The sequence below is a fragment of the Mchenga conophoros genome, linkage group LG3 (genome assembly GCF_057382185.1).
Source record: "Mchenga conophoros isolate Kocher_MC1m ecotype Shallow Benthic linkage group LG3, M_conophoros_male_GT1.1, whole genome shotgun sequence".
NCBI lineage: Eukaryota > Metazoa > Chordata > Actinopteri > Cichliformes > Cichlidae > Mchenga > Mchenga conophoros.
In genome coordinates, this window is record NC_140528.1 from 39,998,799 (window position 1) to 40,020,841 (window position 22,043).

Sequence of the window (22,043 nt, forward strand, 5' to 3'; positions counted from 1 at the left end):
GTTCTGATTTGTCCCAGCTGTGTTTCCCTTCTGTTACTCATTCCCTGATTGCTCCCTCTGTGTATTTAAGCCCTGTGTTTCTCTGTGTCTGGGTCGCGATCTACCGTTTATTTTGCTGTGTGTTCTGCCTGTCCACCGGTGTTTGCTTATTTTTTGACATTTTCCATTTATGTCATGTTAGCGTTCAGCATTAAAGCTGTTTTTGGTTTAAGTTCTGTCTCCAGAGTCTGCACCTTGGGTCCTATTCCTGTCTGCACACAGCCACACCTAACAGCTTCTTAATTTAGCCAATCACAAACCTTCAAAAAAAACTTTTTGATTCCATGTGACATGTGTGTAATCAACATCTTCATTTCAAGCTGTCCAAACATTTCTGGAAAGGCTGTACACATACAAAAGTATTCACACAGTTTGGACTTATGATGCTCTGACCCAAGATTATTTTTTTTAATCTAAAAGCAGATCTTACAGTGATCACAATGACTGTGTTATGGTCTTGGCTCATGTGACCCAGTATTTCTGAGTTCCATGTTATCCTGTAAATGCCTAGTTTACAGTTTCAGTTTATGGTTTATGAGGTTCCCCTTGTGTGATCACCCCTGTCAAAGTTCCCGTGGTTGTTACGTGTCTCATCTGTCATGTTTTGGGCCTGTGTGATTCTCATTGTTAAGTTTGTGTCATGTCTACGGCTCCATGTTTCCCGTTTTATTTTTGTAAGTAAGTAAGTAAAACTTTATTTATATAGCACCTTTCAAGATAAAAATCACAAAGTGCTTCAGAAGCTAAAACCTAAAAATAAAAATCAACTAAAAGCAAGTTTAAAAAGATGGGTTTTTAGCTGTTTTTTAAAAGCGACCACTGAGTCCACAGATCTCAGGCTCAAAGGGAGAGAGTTCCACAATCTGGGGGCCACAGTTCCAAAAGCTTTGTCGCCTTTTGTTTTCAGCCTCGTGTGTTGGACAGCAAGCAAGCCCTGGTCACATGACCTCAGGGACCTGCTGGGAATGTATGGATGTAAAAGTTCACTTATATATGTTGGTGCTTGTCCATGCAGGGCCCTGAAAGTCAAGGTCAAAACCTTAAACTGGATCCTGAATTTAATGGGGAGCCAGTGCAGCTGAATCAGCAGGGGTGTGACAAAATTTGGAGGACTTGGTCAGAAGCTTTGCAGCAGCGTTCTGAACAACTTGCAGACGCTCCAAAGAGGCTTTACATAAACAAGTAAACAAAGAATTACAGTAGTCCAGACGAGAAATGCATGAATGACAATTTCTAATTCGGAGCGCGATACAATGGGACTCAGCTTAGCAATGTTTCTCAAATGATAAAAACAGGAGCGAACCAAAGATTTTACATGGGCATCCAAAGTCAGAGCTGAGTCAATACTAACACCAAGGCTCCTGATAGACGGTTTTGCAAATGTAGCAAGTGGACCCAAGTTTTCCATAACACTAGGTACAAAATTTTTAGGAGCACAAACAAGAACTTCAGTCTTCTCCTCATTTAGTTGAAGAAAGTTTCCAGCCATCCAACATCTAATGGAGTCTATGCACTTGTACAAAATCTGTAGCTTGGAAACATCATGGGGCTTAAAGGAGATATATACCTGAATATCATCTGCATAGCAGTGATACGAAATGTCCTTAAAAGTGCTTAACTCATTCACTGCCATTGACGTCTATAGACGTCAATTACGTTTCGTGTGTCACAAAGCAAGAAATATTAGTGTCAAAGGCACTTTTCTGCTTGAAATGTATTTTTCACAAAAAGCTCGTTTTCTCCCTTTTTTGGTCAAAACAGGCATTATTGGTGGAACCCACCTCTCTTCTACAGCTGATTACTAAAGAATGGAAAATGGTAGAAACAAGCTTTTTTTTTTGGATGAAAGAAGAGAGTCTGTTCTTCATTTTGGTAGGTTCAGCGTTTATATGATCATAACACACAGTTTTCTGTGGCTCTTCAAAAATGAGTAAAAATGCTCAAAAACCCTGGCAGTGAATGAGTTAATAAGTGTTGAAGAGGAAGTAAATACAGTAAGAACAATAAAGGCCCCAAAACTGAACCTTGTGGCACACCATAGGCAAGAAAAGTAGAAGAGGAACTGTACTTAGAGGTAGCCACAGAAAAGGATCGTTCATGCAAATAGGATTCAAACCAGTCCAAAGCAGCCCCTGATATACCCACCCAGTCTCTTAGCCTATCTAGCAGAATATGATGGTCCACAGTATCAAAGGCGGAGGTCAGGTCCAACATCAACAGAACGGAGCATTCTCCTGCATCACATCTCATTAAAATGTCATTGGAGACTCTAAGAAGTGTAGTTTCAGTAGAATGAGCTCTACGAAAGCCAGATTGGAATTTATCCAGAATGCTGTATTCATCTAGAACAGCTATAAGCTGCTTAGCCACAACCTTTTCTAAAATCTTAGAAATGAACGGTAATTTTGAAATCGGTCTGTAGCTACTGAGAAGAGAAGCATCAAGCTTAGGTTTTTTTAACAGTGGGTGAATAACAGCATTCTTACAATAAACAGGGACCTGACCAGAAACCAGTGAGGTATTGATAATTGTCAGCACACAGGGACCAATAGACTGAAAGACATTTTTAAACAAAGATCCAGGTAAAATATCAAGAGAGCAGGAGGATGCTTTCATTGAATTAACCAACTTGACCAGCTCAGGTAAGGACACAGGTAAAAATCTTTCTAAAATTACAGGCCTAGCTTGAGTTGGAGCAGACAAGAGAGACACAGAAGGAGAGATACTGTTCCTCACGTTACTGACTTTTTCAACGAAGAAAGAAAGAAATTTTTCACAATCTTCATTTGATGAAATTGGGACATCAGGTGGAGCAGGAGCAACAATATCACTAATGGTGTCGAATAGTACCTTAGGGTTACCTCTGCTCTTAGACACTAAGTCTGAGAAATAGGCCGCCCTCGCATCTCAAACTGAAGTGTTAAAAGAGACTAAAAGGTCCTTTAGATAAAGGAGATGGACATGCAAACGCGTTTTCCTCCATAAACGCTCAACCTTATGGCAGCAACGCTTTAAGAAGCGAATGCTGTCATTTAACCAGGGAGACGACTTTGAAACCGGAGCTAGTCTAACTTTGACAGGACAAACATTGTCTAAAATACAAAGACAATGATTATTAAAAAGATTTGTTAAAAAATGAACATCATTATAAGAAGATAAAACTAAATTAAAAGCATCGGAAAATTTAACAGCACTAGAGGAAGTTAAGATGCGAGAGCTAACCACATGTCGAATAGGAGAGAGGGACAAATGGAAAGACAGATTAAAAAGAATACAATGATGATCCGAAATAAAAATGTCCTCAGTACAAATAAAATCAATGTTTAAACCTAAAGTAAAAACAAGGTCCAGTGTGTGTCCTTTGGTGTGTGTGGGACCAGACACATGCTGAGTAAAATGAAAAGAATCCATGACGCTAAGGAAACCTCTGGCAAAGAGGTCAGAGTCATCATCAACGTATATTAAAATCCCCGACTATAACCAGTCTGGACAGCTTCAAAGTCGAGGATAAAAAGTCACTGAACTCCTTTAAAAACATAGTGTTTAGGCCAGGGCCCTATTTCAGGAAGCCGGTTTAGAAAACTCAGAGTGAAAAACGATACTCAGGGTTGAGTAACCCCGAACTGTCCAACTCGGAATATTCGGTTTCAGAAAGGCTGATAACAAGTAGTTCAGTCAACGCGGAGTTGCTTTAACCCCAAGTTAAGCGCGCGCACGAGGATACATAAAGCCCTGATTAGTGGAGCACAGATTAAGCGAGTCACCATGGAGACGGAGGGAAAGAAGGTGCGGTCAATGTATTTTACAGCGCTTGACGCCGAAATTCTGATGGCAGCATATGCTGATAACATGCAAATTTTGCAGAAAAAAAAGTAACACAGCCACAGCTGCAAAAGCATGCATGGCAAAACATAGCCGACAGAGTCAATGCGTGAGTGTTAATTTAAACATTGATCGAGGGATTTCCACCCATTTAACACGTTATTTTATCATATGTTATTTTATTTGTTATTTTATACATTTCATTTTGTGACGTGATGTGAGCGCAGGTGCAACCCAACAGGCCCCAAACGTGCCTGGCAGCAAGTAAAAATGAAATATAAAAATATAGTCCAAACAGGTAAGGTGTAATTGTATTATGAGCCATAGTGCTTGGTCTGTTTGTCCCATGTAAATCAATTGCAGTTAGAGGCTACATTAATTTTCTGTCTGTAAGCACTTATTGAAATCATCTGAGCACATTACAAGTACATATTTGCTTACTCTGTATGCTCAAAGGTGACCCGTTATAGCCAACAGAAAAAAAGCGGAGGCCCGAAAAACAGGTGGGGGTCCTCCACCACCACAACTCACAGAGGCTGAGCAGTTGGCCCTCAGCCAAAACAGTGGGCGCCCTGTGGCCGAAGGCATCTCTGCGGGGACATCCTCTGAGTCAATAACCCCGCAAGACACAAGTGCCTACATAAGGGGTAAATTCAAAATAATACATGATGTGCATACATCCTTTCTTCACAGTCACCTTCGCAGTGCGACACATTCATTTGATAAACTCTTTACCATAATGGATTATTTTGTAGTGAAGTTATTTTCCTACTGATTTTGCCTTCCCTCAGTCTTGGTTGTCTTTGAGAGCATAATGACAATGAAGTGTAAGGTGATTGGTATGTTTGTTAATTGCCATTTGGTCCCTTGTAAGTTATAAGAAGAATTTTGCACTATATATTCCAGTCTTTTTTTATTTGTCATATTTAGTTTCACTTCCCCTATCCTGTCATTATGTTCATTGTTGTTAGCTGTTTCCCCATGTGATTCCACTTCCCTTGGTCATTCCTTATGTGTATTTAGTCTGCGTGTTTCTGTTCAGTCAGTGCCAGGTCGTCTGTTTTCATCACCATTTTTACAGTTGTGTTTCATAGTTTACTCAGTGTTCATAGTTTCTTCATGGTGTTTTCACTGAGTGTCGTAGTCTTTTAGTTTACTCAGTATATTTAGTCTTCTTTGTTTTCTTATGATAGGTTTGTAGCTTGAACCCATCCGCTGGAACGTTGAAGACAATATAATTACACGGCAAAGCAAGACACGAAGTAGGCAAAGTTCTTCATGTTTCTCGTGCACGGGAGATAACCGGACAAACGCCGTTCCTTCGCTTGACCCCAGTTGCTCTCTCCGTTCTCCCGTACCACTGTTCTTTTATTGAGGTTACATGAATATGCATAGGTTCATTAACATATGACGTCTACATACACACAAAGAGTACCTTGCCTGTGTGTGTGTGTGTGTGGAGTGATTTGTGTGAGGTCAAGATGTGACCCTGTGAACGCTGGTGCCAGGAGTCTAGCGGGTCCATCTAAACAAAAGGCTCTTATACTTAAAGAGATATACGTGTGTTTGCTATACCATATATCAACAAAGAGAAGATAGGACCTCTCTGATGCTCCTAGGCTGTGGGTGTGCATTCTAGTGTGGAATACACACCAAGGCTTTGTAGCCTGTTAAAGATCACACGCCACTACACAATTGATTATACACCTCTAAGCATACATGGTTAAATATTTCTAAGCATAAATGACAATCAACAATACAAAACCTAACATCTTAGTTTCATGTTTTGTTATCACTTACAGCCAAATAAAGGCTCGCCTTTTGTTAACACCTGCAACCCCCTGCATCTGCTTCTGGGTCTTATAAATGAACACACTGGCGCACCCCGCCATGGCAACTTGTGATTATATGTTACACGTATAATAGCTTTTTCTTAGCAATGAATAAATAAATCATAAAAAAAGAAAATAACATAAATGAATAACTCTTGAAAGGTTTAAACGGCAGTAACAGATAGATGATAACAGACTGAAGAGTTTCCTTCATGTACTTTCTTTTTTTTTTTATTTCATTTAGAACGATGAAAACTTCCAACAAAATGTAAAAATTGATAAATAAAAACAAACCAAAAAACAAAAACTTCACAGCAGATCAGAAGAAGAAACATCTGACTCTGCAGGTAACTGAAAATATTTTATCTCTTTGCTTTCATAACACTGTAATAGCCCTTAGCAAAACGTGTCTTATGTTTTTCAGTCAGAGCTGATTAGTGGATCCTGAACATCACCAGACACATTATTGTCTATAATCCACAGAACTTCATTTAGACTCAGACTGTTATACACAAAAAACTGTTTGTGCTGTCAGTAACAATCAATATTTATACTGTAACAGTTGAACATGAGGATCAGTTTGTGTGATTCAAACCTCAAAGAACATGTTTGATCTTATAAGCAGAACCTGAAGTATTTCCAATACTGTAACATAGAGGACACCGAAGCGGTGACTTGAAAAAAACGTTTTTTTTCCTTCTTGTAAACAAAAATGAAGATGAACAAACACTGTAGATCATAGAGTCTCTGACAGACAGCACAGAGACACACTAATGCAGTCTGAATATGGTTTGATGATAACACAGGTCTGCAACCAAAAAACTACATACATACATAGATTTTCTTTTGTGTCTTATACATTTTTACTGACTGAAACTGGGAAAAATATCTTAAAAATTCCACCTCATCAGGTTTTCTTGCAAAACCTTTTAGTTTAATTAAGCGAACAATTTCCTTTTTTAAACTGAAATCTAGTACACTTGAGTCAAAAAATCTAGTCCAACAATTATGTCTTACAAATATTAAATTAATGTGAGACTCAAGAGAAACACAAGTAGAAAATGCAAGGCATTGAGGGGTGTCAGTGGGGTTGGGGTGGATGTGTGAGGAGCTCAGATGATTGTGTCCCAACAGGTTTATTTTGTTCATAGCAAAAGGTAAGGAATCTCAGAACAATTATGAATAGTAAATTGCAATAAAATATAGATTTTCTCATCATTGTTGTGCTTTTGTAATGTAAAGGGAAATGGAGATAATTTTTGGATTCAGTACCCTAAAGAGCAAAACATTTACCAAAAATATCCCAGCTGGAATTTCTTTTTTTTTTTTTTTGCAGACCTGTGTAATCAGAGACATTTAAAATCAAACCAAATCTGGACGTGTTGGATGTCTGTCTGCTGGATGATCAGATCATCTGTCTGTATCTGAATGTTCACTGACAACACTGAGTCTGAACAGCAGCAGGAGAAGTGTCTCAGAGTTCATCTGGAAAAAACTCTGAGACACTTCAAACATGCTACAGTTCAACAGGAGGCTGCAACGAATCCCGACTCTGTTGTTTTTTATGTTTTCTGTAGATGAGAAAAACAACAACAGCACCAACAAGAATCAGTACAAAAACTATCAGACCGACTATCAGTCCAACAGATCCATTTTGCTTCCCTCCATCCTCTGTGCGTCCTCCTTTGTTTTCTAGAAGTGAGAAACAGGTGTGAGATGCTTAGAAAAAATGAAACAACAACCAGGAAGCAGCTTCACCTCTGATCACACACACTGAACTCACCTGGAGGAACAACTCTCAGGTAGATGATGCTGAAGAGCTGCCATGAAAGCTTTTCTTCCAAGAAGACTTGACACTCGTATGTTCCAGTGTCATTAATCGTCACATCCTTCAGAATCAGAGACACGTCTCCATTCTTCATGTCTTTGTCATGCAGATCCACCCGGTTCTTAAAAGATGGATGCTGTTCATTTTGAACAAAGCGACCATCCCGGTACAAAAACACACTTTTATCTCCAAGGTCAGCTCTGCTCCACTTGACAACCCTGATGTTGTTGTTTGGAGCTCGACATGTCAGAGTGACATTCTTTCCCAGTTCAACTGTGATGTTTTTCTGGTCTGAAAGAGGAAACAAGACAGAGCAGAAAGGTAAAAGGTCAAAGTACAACTGTTCACTTCTATAGCATATGGTCTGTACAAAGTGTACAAATCCATGGAGGGATTACATTGGCACTTTTTAAATGCATTTTCTTTGATATTTGAGTAAGATGCATTTCTCATTTCAATGATGTTAAGGGTGTGTTTTTTGCCAAGACGCAAACAGCATTCATGAAAAGTGGAAAAAAAACTTAAATAATTTTAATTTATTTAAATACAAAACAATTTATTAAACATAAGCTAGCAAAGAAACAAACGTCACAAACAGGTGGAGTGGAAGACAGACTGATGATCCTCCCATGCCAGACAATCAGTGACAGCAGACCATGGCTTGTGGGATATGGGTCATAGCAGTTGTTCAGGTCAAACTTTAAACCCGGTCCTTTCTGGCAGCATTTGCAAAAAGAATGTTTTACTTTTCCAAGATGAGCTCTATAAATTCTCTATAGGCTCTTCTTGTTTGTGCTTCTTTTGTCTGTTTAATTATTAATTTCTATAATTATTATTCATTTATTACAGTGCATGTGTAACATGACAACAAAAGATAAGACAGAAATAAAAAAAAGAAAGGCGGGGGAAATATAATAAAAGAACAGAGCACAAGTTGGAAGTGCAAAGTATCACCAATTGCTGCACTTAAGGAAAACATACAAGAAAAAAAAAACAAATAAAAAAAACATCTAGAGGAGAAAAATATAAATGAGTACAGATACACAAATCAACAATTTGGGGTCTGTGTGTGCATGAGCCTAGAACAGGGTCCCGGAGCCCCAACTGTCCCAGAAATACCCTACTCTTCATGACTATGTCCCAAAGGCTCAAACTTAGGTTCAGCCATTCACACGCGCACAGACACACTTACACACCTGGGCCATTCACTGAATCACGCATACCCACCCACTCAATCATCAGCCTCTTAAAGTACCGCTTCCACCCTATCTGCACACTTTCTTCACTCAGTACATTTCCATCTTTTATCACCCTAACCTGAGGCACATCCTTTCCAGCTAGATCTCCCTGACTAGCCAATCTACTGACTAGCCTACCATAATACAAAGAAAAAATAAATAAACTCCAACAATCCCATGACCTCCTATGAGCAAGCACTCTGGTGACAGTGGCAAGGAAAAAAATCCCTTTTAACAGGAAGAAACCTCCAGCTGAACTGAGCTAACAGAGGGGCGGCCATCTGCTGTTACCGGTAGGAGGTGAGAGAAGGAAAGCAGGATAAAGACATGTTGTGGAAGAGAGACAGAGGTTAATAACAGATATGATTCAATGCAGAGAGGTCTATTAACACATAGTGAGTGAGAAAGGTGAATGAAGAAGAAATACTCAGTGCATCATGGGAATCCCCGGCAGCCTACATCTATTGCAGGATAACTAAGGGAGGATTCAGGGTCACCTGATCCAGCCCTAACTATATGCTTTATCCAAAAATAAAGTTTTAAGCCTAATCTTAAAAGTAGAGATAGTGTCTGTTTCCCGAATCCAAACTGGAAGCTGGTTCCACAGAAGAGGGGCCTGAAAACTGAAGGCTCTGCCTCCCATTCTACTTTTAGAAGTGTAGCAGAGATTAATTTGAAGTTAACATGATTATGCTCAGATTCATTAACTCAGTTCTTTATATCGTTTAGTATTAACAAATTGTATACTGTCAGTTTAGAGAATGGGCAACTCATGAAACATCTGCTTACATCTAGTTTAATTCAGTTATGTGTATCCACAAAGAGCAGTAAACCGCAGAGCATCTGATAACAGCCTGTTGTGATTGTTTTTCCTAGGCTGAACCACAACCGCTAATTTTAGGGTTCCCCTACCTGTTGAATCCCACTTCAACCTCTTCCCTACTCATTTTCCTGTTTAGAGGCAAAGTCACCCTCTAAAGTGTAGGCAACAGAGAGCCAATTGTTTTATTTCCCTTCTTTTTCTCTGCTCGTATACAACTGTATTTATCAGAATTAAAATTTAAAGTAAATCTTTGTATTCCCATTTAATAATATTATTTTATTATCAGTTAGCTTTGCACTGCAAAAACAACCTTCAAAGAGCTAGTTTTCACTTTCTTGGTTTAAGGAACATTTCAGAGTCTGTACTTTTTCACTTTTACCTGAGTAAAGAAGTAGAATCAACTTTTACTGGAGTATTTTTTAACTCTAGTATCTGTACTTCTACTTAAGTTAAGTACAGAATGTCTGTACTTTTGCCACCTGGCTTTGGTTAACAGCTGATCTCTACCATTTCTACCATATCTCAGACTCATGAGCTGAATTCTACTCCACCCAGCCTCGTGCCACCTTCACAGAGATGGACATACAGAATTACAAAGAAAATATTTTAGTGGGAAATTTATATACACCAGGCCGATAATGTTGATAATGTCTTTATCCTGTAGTAAAACACTGTTTTCTAACAGCTGAGCCTCACCTGCTGAGACAAACACGAAGATGCCGACAAAGACCAAACAGCAGAGTGACGCAGATGTTCCAGCAGCCATTTCCGTGTTCTCAGGTTCTAATGATGTTAGTTTGTTCTAAATGTCTGAGGATGTCGGTACTTTCAGTGTATATCAGAACCAGAGTTTAAAGTCTCAATACGTTAGGTAATTAGTTAACAATTAATTTTTAAGAAAGCTGAAAGTCTCCGACTGTGACAACTACCGCATCGCTTGATACTTCCGTTTAACGGTATGTTGCATTCTGCTCGAATGGGAAATAAGAAACCCAGAGTTCAGCTGGACCGCTTCATCAAGATCTCACTCTCGCAAAGTTTCTCCAACTTACCAAGCCAAACTTTAGTGCACATGAACAGTAGTAATACTGGAAACTGTAACATATGTACTACAACTGTTCCGCACTTGTTACTCAATGAATAACCCATACTCCTATTATTAGCCAGCCTCGATCTTTAAATGCACTTCAGTTACTTTTTATCCTCTAGTAAAACACTCGCTCTGATGCTAGCGATGGTTCTGTTTTGTTCCCTCGCTGGGGAACCAAAAAAGAAACAAACTGTTTTTACTGCCTGACTACCACAGTTTCCAAGGTAACCGGAACGCAGCATCAAGGCGGTAACCAGTCGATGTTCTAAATGGTTCTACTTCATGCCGCTCTGTGACGTCACCACATTGACTTTCTGCAGCCAATAAGCAAAAACCCGGCTATGACCCTGATAGTGACGTTTTTATCTGACCAATCAGGAGTAGCTCGCAACATTTTAAACTTCTACGTACTTCCGGAATTAACGTTCTCCTCGTCTCTCACACTGATGATCATGAAATGTAAACTAACAACGGTAAGCTGATGAAATGCACAAATAGATAGCTGAATGTTGAGATGGCAGTTGTTTGTGTATGATTTGTTGAAACAATAGATCATATCTGACATTACCTCATTGTAGAACTAGCACAAATGAGGGAAGTCAGCTTTTATAGGTACGCCCAATACATCTAGTCAGCTGTACTTGTCTTTCTTAAAGTGAAATGCTGTGCAGTGAATCTTGAATCAACACTCATCTATTATATTTTGCTGGGAAATTGGGATGGACATTTATAAGGCGGAAACTGAGTTTGTGTGATTAGTTTTTACTCTTCAGTGCAGCCTGAACTGTCAGAGCATCCACTGCTCTATCTGTTGTCTTCTACCAAAACAAATTCAGGGTTGCAGGTCAGCTTAAGCCTATCCCAGTGTGTTGCTAGCTAAAGGTCCAGCTGCTGTATTTCACAGGGAGAGAAAAGAGTGTGAGATTTTTCCATCTGTGATGAAGTTGGTTGAAAGAAAAGACAGGGCAGGAGTGGAAGAGACATTAGATGTAAAGGTAAGGACTGCTCACATGTCAGTCCTGTTTCTAAATCAGATATTGGTTCTGCACATGTGACGCTATGTTTCTTTTCATATTATGACATGCTATGCAAAAGGTAGACAGTGTTATTGAAAGGTTACATTAAAGCAATGCAACCTTAGTACAAGATTAAAAAAATATGATGGATTTAAAGTAAAGCGCTGTGTGTGACTGGGGCGCAGTGACTCTGCTGCTCATGGCCAGTTAGGTTACATCAAATGTAGCAAGATGAATTTAAAGCTAAGATAATGATGCTGAGATTCATTCACTGAATTCCACCTCCATACATACTGTATACAGTCTAGAATAAAGACAGCATAAACAGTGTACTGTCAGTGTAGGAAATGGAAATCAGCCAGGGTGGGTTGTGAAACATCTGCTGACATCTGGTTGAATTCAGTTGTGTACATCCACAGAGAACAGCAGGTCATCTGATCACAGCCTGTACACCAAGAAAATCTACTGAAGCTCATATTAGAAATTATTGTGAGTGAGAGTATTTTCCCCCCATGCTGAGCCACTGTACAGATCTCAGGTTTCCCCATGACCGAAACCCAGTGTAACCCCTGATTGTGCTCATTTTACTGTTTAGGTGTGGAGACAAAGTCACCTTCTACAGTGTAGGCAACAGAAAATAATTATTTTATTCTCTTTCACCCCTTTCACTTTATTTAGAATTGGAATTCAAAATGTAATAAGATAAGATAAACCTTTAGTCCCACACATGGGAAATGTTTGATAAATAATATTTTATTCTCATGTACTAATGTTGTTTTATTATTACATTAATGTAACACAAGGTTCAGTTACCTTTGTACAAAAATGGTTAGATTTGGCCTTTAAGGACATACTTTTTACTGTGAGTACATTTCAGAGGCTGTACTTTTTCACTTTTACTTGAGTAAAAAGGTTGCTTCAGTACTTCAGCTTTTATTGGATTTTTTTAAACACAGGTATATGTACTTTTGCCACCTCTGGCTTTGACCAAAATGCACATGCACTGGTTCAGTGTGGAGAAGAAAGCTCAGTTTTCTGCAAGTCACTGAAGAACACTGATGTTTTCTTGCTGTGATTGTTTACTGTTGTTATTATTATATGTGGAAAATGATGAAGGACAAATAACTATGACTATGACTCTGTGTGCACAAACTTTTGACTGATACTGTCTTCACTAGTTATTGGATTTTGACAGTTTATATGTCAGTTACATTACATATTTACAAATTATATGTTCTGTTATATCTTACAGTTTTTCTTCAAACTTTGCTTAATACTGATTGGAAAACCTCTTCCTTTTTGTTTTTGCAGATATTTTTATGGAAACAGGAAGTGTGGTGCTGCGCCAGACCATCACGTTCCATACCACTGTCATGGTTCTTGGTCTGTGATCCAGTGTTTATGAGGACGTTCAAGTTTTGTTCACATAAATGAATTGAGTTCCTGCAGCTTCCACAAACAACAACATGTGCTGATAATAAGTGAACATAATGTGTGAGAGAAAGCAGCCTCTCATTATAAGACACTGTGAGTCTCTGCATGCTGCCTTTATGGAGCTACAGCTGTTTGTATACACTGAACAAGAAGCTTTGTAGCTGCATCCTGACTCCTGACACTACAACACATCACACTGACACACACATTACACATCTTTGTCAAATAGTTGATTAGAGCTAAAGCAGGGCGATATGACCAAAAATATTTATCACGATCTACATTTGAAAATTTGCGATAACGATATAATTGACACTAGACAAAATACTTTACAACTCCACAATTGTATTAGTGCAAAATAAACCCCCATCAATGTATTTTCACTTAAACAAGCAGCTGTTTTTTTTTATCTGCATTAAAGTTATATAAAAATTTAACAGTGCAAATGCAAATTCCTTGCTGACAGTTTAACCAAAAGCCATTTCCAGTGGAAATTGGCCGACATATCCTCAGCATAACCATGTATAATATCCACAAAACTTAAAAAGAGGTTATACACACACAATACATTATGTTGAAGCACAGTACGTATCACTCCGCGAGGCTCCTGCCTACGATAGCCGTAATGCTCTAACAATCCATCAAGCGGTGCGGCTTCGCAGCTTAGCAAAGTCGTACTAAAACATTTTTGACAGATTTTTGAGCGCCGTGTACCACACAAAATCGCTTCGAGGTCAGTAAACACAACCAGAATTCAAACATAAGGCACACGGGATTATAAGGGGCACTGTCGATTTTCAGAAAAGATTTTAAGTGTGCCGTATTTTCTGAAAAATACGGTAATAACAACGGCCCGCTAGCATGCGCTACCAAAAATAGTGCTTTGGTGTGTATCTGAAGGACGAAAGCCAAACTAGTTCCACATCACTGAAGTTGTAGCATTTTTACAAACCAATTCTGGTTCATCTGTTTCATTCAACCATTCGCTTTCGCCCTTCTCATTCTCTGTTGCCGCCATGCTTTTTCCGCCATGTGTGTATGAAAACAAAGGCAACTGCGCATGCGCATTTTACCCATATTCTATCGCAATATTTTATTTTCTTATTGTTGCCCAACCTTATACCGGTATTACTGTGAATGGTATGATATGCCCAGCCCTAATTAGAGCCCTCCCAGGCTCATGGTGTCATCACACAAGTTTTGGGGTTATTATTACAAGTTGCGTTTAACATCGCTCTTTAACCCATTATTGAAAAACCTGCTGTAAGTTGTGGGATCTGAAGATGCCGCCGGGGATGCCAGTAACTGAGTCAGTCTTAAACCAACCGATACTTTCCTCTGTTACAAACAGGATGAAAAGTAGCACATTTAAAACATGTTTGACTTTATAACAACTAAATCTAACCTGCACAATTAGAACCAGCAAAGTCCAGTAAAATGGTAGATATATTTCAGCAGCCATCACAGGTAACAGGAAATCAAGTTTGATAAAAACACTTCCGCAATAGCTGTTGTGATGCGTATTGACCTTCTTTTTTTCTTCGTCATCTACGTTGTCTTTGTCTTGTACATTGCTGCCTACTGGACGGGAGTGTGATCGGAGAACATAAACAGCAGGGTGTAAGATGCTAGCAGGATGGCATACGTGGAACACCATAACCAAGTGGCCGGTGTCATGCCAAGGTAAGCATCCCCGACAGAATCTGTTTCCCCTGAGTCAGGAGCAGGATCTGGCCAATAAGAGCGGACCCAGTTGACTCCACCTCCTTTCCAACAACTAGACACGGAAGTAGTGATGTTTCACATTAGTGAAAGTATTGTTCCATTACCGTTCAGTTTATGGGTTACAATAGCAAATGATTTATTTATTATTCTAACGTGTTATTGGATGGGATTATTTTAATGAACCAAGGACATTTTGTCTGAAATTATTTGTATCCCACTGTAACTTTACTGTATAAAGAATTAACATCTCCAAAATTTCAGGAGCAGTTATTCATTATAAGAAGTATTTGTAAACTAATAATTAAGAATATGGGATACTTTGTCCGTGATTTGGAAAGCCCAGTGCGTGCTTGCGACACAAGGGAAACATATTCTGTCGGGGAAACTTAACTTGGCACAACTCCCACATAAACAAACATCTATCCTAAGTATGGCCTGAAAATCCCGAGGTCAAATTGGGACATACCCCGTGGTTGAGAATCCTGGGGAATTTCCAGATAAAGACAGACAAACTGGTGATAGCTAACCACCTGGACATAGTGGTGGTTGACAAACAGAGGAAGACAGTTGTAGTGGTAGATGTAGCTAATATGAGTGAGGGCAACATCAGGAAGAGGGAACGCAAGAAGCTCGAGACATACCACGGGCCCAGAGAAGAGCTTTATAAGATGTGGAGGGTGAAGGTCCCAGTGGTGATCGGTGTGCTCAGAGGAGTAACTCCTATACTGCAGAGTGAGTGATTCCAGAGGATCCCAGGAGCAACATCGGAGATCTCTGTCCACAAGAGCGCAGTTCTAAGAACACTTAAGATACCACTCAGTCAGTGTGTTCAAGTCTGTAGTGATGGGAAGTTCGGCTCTTTTCAGAGAGCTGGTTCTTTTGGCTCCCAAATGGCTCTTAATTATTATCTTCTGTAGCCTCATATTTTAGCTTTACTTGGCAAATATGAATGCTTTGCGAGTTGATAACCACTTTTGCATTCAGTTTTTTTTATGAGAAACCTTATAATTGCCTAATTTGTTTTGTTACAAAAGCAGGCATTCTTACTTAAGTTTACTATTTTAATCAAACTTTTACTTTTAATTTAACACAAAAACAAAACACTGTAAACAAATCAATAAAGCAGAAACAGAACCAAACTCAGCAGCCAAACAGTATGTCCTCAATGCAGATTGACGCTCAGAAAAATCAAATCCCTGCTTCGTTTATGGGTGTCAGTCATATTTATGTGTTTTTGTGACGCATTTGCACTCTCCTCACCGCTGTTTGCCGTCTCACTCACGGGCTGAGGGGTATTGATGTGCACAGTGATCCTGAAATATTAATACTTCCATTACCAAAGTTTGCAGTATCAGTTTCCATATGAAAATATCAATATCTAATTTAGGTAAACTCTGAGTAAGATCGGCAATTAGAGGGATAGTCGGTAATACCCTGTTAACAGGAACTACAATCACCTTCCGCCTCTCCTTCATGTGCGTGCTACGGCTCCACAAGAGTGTGAGTCAATGAAGCACAAAACATTAGACCACGAAACACACAATCTTGACTTTGTTCACAGATCATAACTGTATTTGCGTTCAGCATAGAAGTTATGCTGTATGTGGGACGACAGTTAAACATCAAACCTTGTTAAGAAAAAGTGGGGAGTCGGCTCTTCTGATTCACTACAAACCATCGGCTCTTAGAGACGATGATTTTGCTCATGACACATCACTACAAGTCTGACTCTGTTCTGCAGCCTAACAAAGGTAGAACAAATATCACTTTAGTTTGTGGACTGATTAAAGTGAAATTTATTACTGACTGAAGGTTATTGTCAGTAACTCCTGCAAATGCAATAGTTTATAATCTACACACTCATCTTCAAGAAGAACAGGTACTCATTCATTACCTAGCTCTTTGCAGTTTAAGAAATTTTAAAGTGTTTGTGTTAATTTTATAGTTTTTCCTGATCTGTAAGATGCTTCACTCTGTTTGATCTGTGACACATTTGCTCCTGGTCAGTGCTCTGTGTTTGTCTCATTTAGTGAGTCACAAATACACAAGCATCACAGTAGAGATCACAAGTTTTACTGATGTTTATGTCACCACTCCTATCCTGGACTGTGAACTCTGGTTGGCTGCAGGTGCTCTGACATTCAAGTCCAAAATCCAAGTTGAGGGAGTGTTTCATTTAAGTTCAAAGTGGGAACTTATATTTACGTATACGTATTTGGGAATGCAGCACAACCAGGATGCTCATATAGTGGTAGATGTAATGTTTCAGTCATTTGTTATCAGCAGTGTTGGGACTAATGCGTTATTAAGTAACGCGTTACAGTAACTACGTTATTATTGTGGTAACGAGCACGGTAACTAGTTATTATGCCAAAATCAGGAACGCGTTAGTCGTTACTGGGATTTAGATAGGGTCGTTACTCGTTACTTCGTGTGGTGGCTATCGCGGAGCTTCCACAGATTCAGTAACATTAGCAAGTGGTGGGTGGTGGGTAGCTATTGGTGGGTGGCACAGTGCACTTGTGGCAAGTAAACAAGCTAGAAGACTGGCAAAGTTATGGAAGCAACACATTAACAAGAGAATTCTGAGTAAAACCAAAGTTACTTTCCCTAGTAACTAGTTACTTTGAAAGTAACGAGTAACTTGAAGTAACTGAGTTACTTTTGAGAGAAGTAACTAGTAATGTAACTAAGTTACTATTTTAAAGTAACTTACCCAACACTGGTTATCAGTGATGATAGTTGTTGCTTTATAATACACTTTATTACAAATTATATATTCAGACACTGAAATGTGTGAAACAAATAATTTTACTGAAACTTAAAATAAGTCGAACAATTTCACCATTATTGAGTCTGTGTGCTTTTATTATCAGGTGATAAACAAGGTTTATTAGATTAATATTTTATATTATGTTATACTGCGTCAGTCAGACTATAAGACGATGAAGTCTTATATCTTGATGTGAGCTTTCTACTCAGGGTTTTTTCTTCCAGTCCAGAGTAGAAATGTTTTAGTTAATAAACTGGCTGTTGTTTTTTTCTCACAATTTTAATTATAAACTAGATATATTTCTACTAATGAAATTAGTTTGCTAACAGTAACAGGGGTGAGTCAGTGAATGAGTCAGTTGGGCTTGTGAATCATGATTCACAAGTCAGTAAAGTTATTCTCGACAAGACAAAAACTGAACCAACTCTAATAAACTAAACTAAAACACAGAAACTCACTCTTAAAGAGACCATAAACACAAAACAAGAATCATAATCTCACTGGAGGATTATCAGAAACATGTTCATCATGAGAAAAGAGATGAAAACACAAAGGTCAAAATGACGTCACTGTATAAAAATGTATATTGTACCATGGAGGAGGCAGCATTTAGCTGTAGCCTCCATAAAACATAAAACCACAGCTGATCTGGAGAACTTTCTCCACCTTTGATTGTCTTTAAGTTGTGTTGGAGCCACAGAGAGCAAATCTTTGTTCTTTATGAAGAACCAGTGAGGCTGTTTGGACTTTCCTATGAAACATCAGTGCAGGAGTCTCTCAGTAGGGGTGACCGGGGATAGTTGTAACGTGGGTCAGTTGTAACACTTCCAATTTCTCCAATCAGGGCTAAGTTTCAAATGATGTGACTCATCCTGTGCATGCCCAACTCAGTTCTGCTATCACATGTGAAAAATCAGCACATTTAGTCAAACACAGATAATTTAACATGAAAAAAAGTAATTTGTATGCCAAAAAGTAAGTTTTTCTACTTTATTTCAATGTTTAATAGCATTATCTGCTTTTCAGTTAAACTCATCAAACTTAAATTATGTTATTTGTATGTCTATGGGGATATATTCTGCGCAGGTCTTTAGTGCTAGTGTTTTAGCCGTTGGCTGTAATGTTAGCTAGTTCATGGCTATAGGAGTCTGGGTCAGTTGTAACAGCAACAGTCTGGGTTAGTTGTAACAATAATGCAGATGTTACAACTTACCACACTATTACTTTAACTTATATTAAACAAGTTGGGGCAACGACATCAGCAGAGAGAGGTTCACTGGTCGCTTTTGTATATGCGGTTAAGGCCATTGGCAACACAATTCCCCCACTGTTTGTGTTCCCACACATACATTATGCAGACCACTGTGTCAGAGATGGACCAGTAGGAAGTACTGGTAGTGGAAATAAATCAGGATGGGTGCAAGAAACAGATTTCCTCATCTTTCTGAAGCACTTTGCGAACCACACCAAGGTAAGCCATGATAAAAAGTAATGGAATTGCGATGCTGGTGAACAACTACATTTTTTCAGCTTCCTTGTTATGTTCAAAATTGGTGCAAGAGTTGTAGGTTATAATGCCCACTGAGCCAATGAGGCCAAACTCAAGGAAGACCAACCAAAATTAATGAAATATTCATTTGCAGAAAATTCCATAATTTGTCTTTTTTGGGGGGTTGGAATATGTTCAAAAGTTAGATTTCTGCATTCTGTCACACACACACATAGTTGCATAAATGGCTCTAAGTGCATTCATGTGTTGAATAAACAAAGATTACATGTTAATATTTTGTTAGTACCCTTATTTCATTGTGTTACATTTCACCCCAGGATATGTTACAACTAACCCAGACTATGGGGTTAATTGTAACATTTCACTCTTTGTGTTTGAGGCCATACCATGCAATGGGTAATTGTGCTGCAGAGAAAATAGCTGCACTATTTAATAGCCGAGACATGTAAATACTTAGCATTACATTTTGAATCCACTACCTTAAAAGAGCTCCAATTTACAGACAGAAATGTCAAAAATGTTACAACTATCCCCGGTCTCCCCTACATCTGTTTACAGTGAGGACAAAGAAGCAGCAGAAACACCCACATAGTAAACATGTAGAGACAGGCAGCAGCAAATAATCTGCAGAGAGCTCGTCTGTCTGCTGCAGACTTGTTGTAAGTCACAGATCAGATTACTTAGAAACAAAAGTGTTTTTAAGACTTACTGTTTTGCAGGGATCACTTGAAGACTCCTCTGATCATCAGGATTGAATGTTTATCCATTGAAAGATTAAAAAAAAAGGTGTGAGGTCTGTTTTTTCAGTGGTAAAAAGAAACCTGCTGTTTAATTACACTCAAAAGGTTTTACAAAAGTCAATTGTTCATTAATCTAAAGATAAAATAAAAAAGTTAAATCTCTGTGGGTAAAGCTACCTCTCTACCAAGCAGCCACAGACCAAACTAACCTGTATTCCAGTGTATCAGCCTGTTTTACACAACACACCCTACAACACCTTAGCAACCACATTCCTATCTCCACTGTTTGTTCCATATATGGAACTATTGCACATCTGCAGGGGCAAAGTAACAAAGTAACAGCCTATGGATCCAGATAAAATTGGTATTATGATTGAAAATAAAATTTAATTCTAATTCCTGTACAACATGCTGAGAGCAGAGATTTAAAATATATGTTACATGCTTAATGTGAATGTGAATATAAACAATAGTTGTTTTTTTTTTACAGTAATTACATAAACAAACACAATTGTGTCTGAGAGTCAAATTGAGTCACTTAAAATCCAGTGAACTGTTCAAGTTTGTCAGAAAACTGCTTACTGACTTTATTTAAGGGATAATTTTAAGGCAATATAAAGGTTTATTTTGTAAACTGACAGAAATCACTTTAATAAAGACTTTAATAAAGTGGTCCCTAAATCTAAAAAATAGAATCTGTCTTTTTTTTATTATTATAAATACGGTGCTGATGGTCCAGGAGTCCCAGACATTCTTTCCCAGCCTCACATGCTGCTTCCTGTCCGTCAGGAAGTCAGTGATCCACCGGCAGATGGGATCAGGCACATTCATCTGGGAAAGCTTGCCTCGGAGATGGTCTGGAAGGATGGTGTTGAAGGCAGAGCTGAAGTCCACAAACAGGATCCTGGCGTAGGTTCCTGGGGAGTCCAGATGCTGCAGGATGAAGTGTAGAGTTGACCTGACTTTTAAAAAATAACTGGAAAAAAGCACTATGCTGCTAAAAGATGAAAAATAGATATTTGCAAAATTCTGCCTAAATATGTATTTTACCTGGTTAATGTGTGTGGCGGGGCTGCAGGGGAGGCGGACACACCTTAGCGGCACCCGTAATCATGCTTTGCCGCCTTAACATCTGTGCTATTCATGCTGTTGTGTTGGTGTGTGTCGAGCTGTGAGCTTTAACACCAGCTGTATGTGTACAGCAACCGTGTGTGAAAAGTGGTCAATAAAGAGATGCTGAAAAGCCTGTTCATGCAAACATTGTCAGGTCTGCCGTGGCATGTTTACAATGGGATTTCTGCTCCTGAACCTCAGACCTCAGCGTCTGCAGATCTGTACGATTTACGACTTGCAGGCTGTACGAAGTCACTTTCATCTTTACGCAGGACTGTAAGCTGTCATCTGTGAGGTGTGAGCGGTGTTTGTTTTTAACATAGTTCACGGAGGAGAACAGCTGCTGACATAATGTGGATCCGAAGATCCATAATTGGCCTACCTGGGGTCGAAAGTCTCGATAAATGCACGGCGTTTCGGCGGGTACACCGGCTTCTGCGAGTGTGACGCTTATTTTGAGCGATGAAAAAATAATAGAATATAATTTTATTTTTATATTTCCATATCACAATAATCTTCCAATTTAGAACTACAAGTTAAAAAAGAACTAACATAAATAAAATACACTCCAGCTAAATACTTTTAATTTATTTTCCCAAACCACACGGAGGACTATAAGGACTAAAGAGCCGCATGAGGCTCCGGAGCCGCAGGTTGCCGACCCCTGCCCTAACCCAATGATGCAATCATTGACCTCATGACCCTACATAAACAGGAAGTACTGGGGCGGCCCTTCCCATATACCTGTCTTAAATATAGGACCTGAATAAAAAACATGGACAAACATGGTAAGTATAACCAAAACAAAATAAAGACACATAATTTAACCGGACATTTGCCTGAAAACAGAAGAAAATTCAAATGATTAGTAGTGTTTGCTTTAAAAAACATACGCATGGATGTAATGGATGTAACTACTGCTACCACAAACAAACCCGGGATAGTGTGTGTTAAGCAAAGTTACACCAGCAATGTCTAAATTAAAGCATTATGGGTGACTGTAAAATAACAAGAAAATAAATCATCAGTATGGTTAAGTAAAGGACTTCATGGTAACCAC

General features: G+C 38.9%; 1 protein-coding gene across 1 annotated transcript; it reads right to left on the reverse strand.

Annotated features, from left to right (window-relative positions):
• Positions 1 to 5,142: 5,142 nt before the first annotated feature.
• On the reverse strand, positions 5,143 to 10,866 carry LOC146578608 (butyrophilin subfamily 2 member A1-like). The gene is made up of 3 exons (XM_085269084.1): positions 10,279 to 10,866; positions 7,477 to 7,812; positions 5,143 to 7,385 (listed from the first exon to the last, which is right to left on the reverse strand). Exons 1-3 carry the CDS (start codon positions 10,346 to 10,348, stop codon positions 7,210 to 7,212), a joined length of 582 nt encoding a protein of 193 aa, XP_085125210.1. The 5' UTR covers positions 10,349 to 10,866; the 3' UTR covers positions 5,143 to 7,209.
• Between the last annotated feature and the right edge of the window lie 11,177 nt (positions 10,867 to 22,043).

Bases quoted from the DNA above. Each gene is read 5' to 3' on its own strand.
- LOC146578608 (XM_085269084.1), bottom strand. From the start codon at position 10,348: ATGGCTGCTGGAACATCTGCGTCACTCTGCTGTTTGGTCTTTGTCGGC. The intron at 7,813-10,278 runs GTGAGGCTCAGC...TTCCTCTTTCAG, and splicing joins CTTCGTGTTTGTCTCAGCAG to ACCAGAAAAACATCACAGTT. The intron at 7,386-7,476 runs GTGAGTTCAGTG...TCTCACTTCTAG, and splicing joins CCTGAGAGTTGTTCCTCCAG to AAAACAAAGGAGGACGCACA.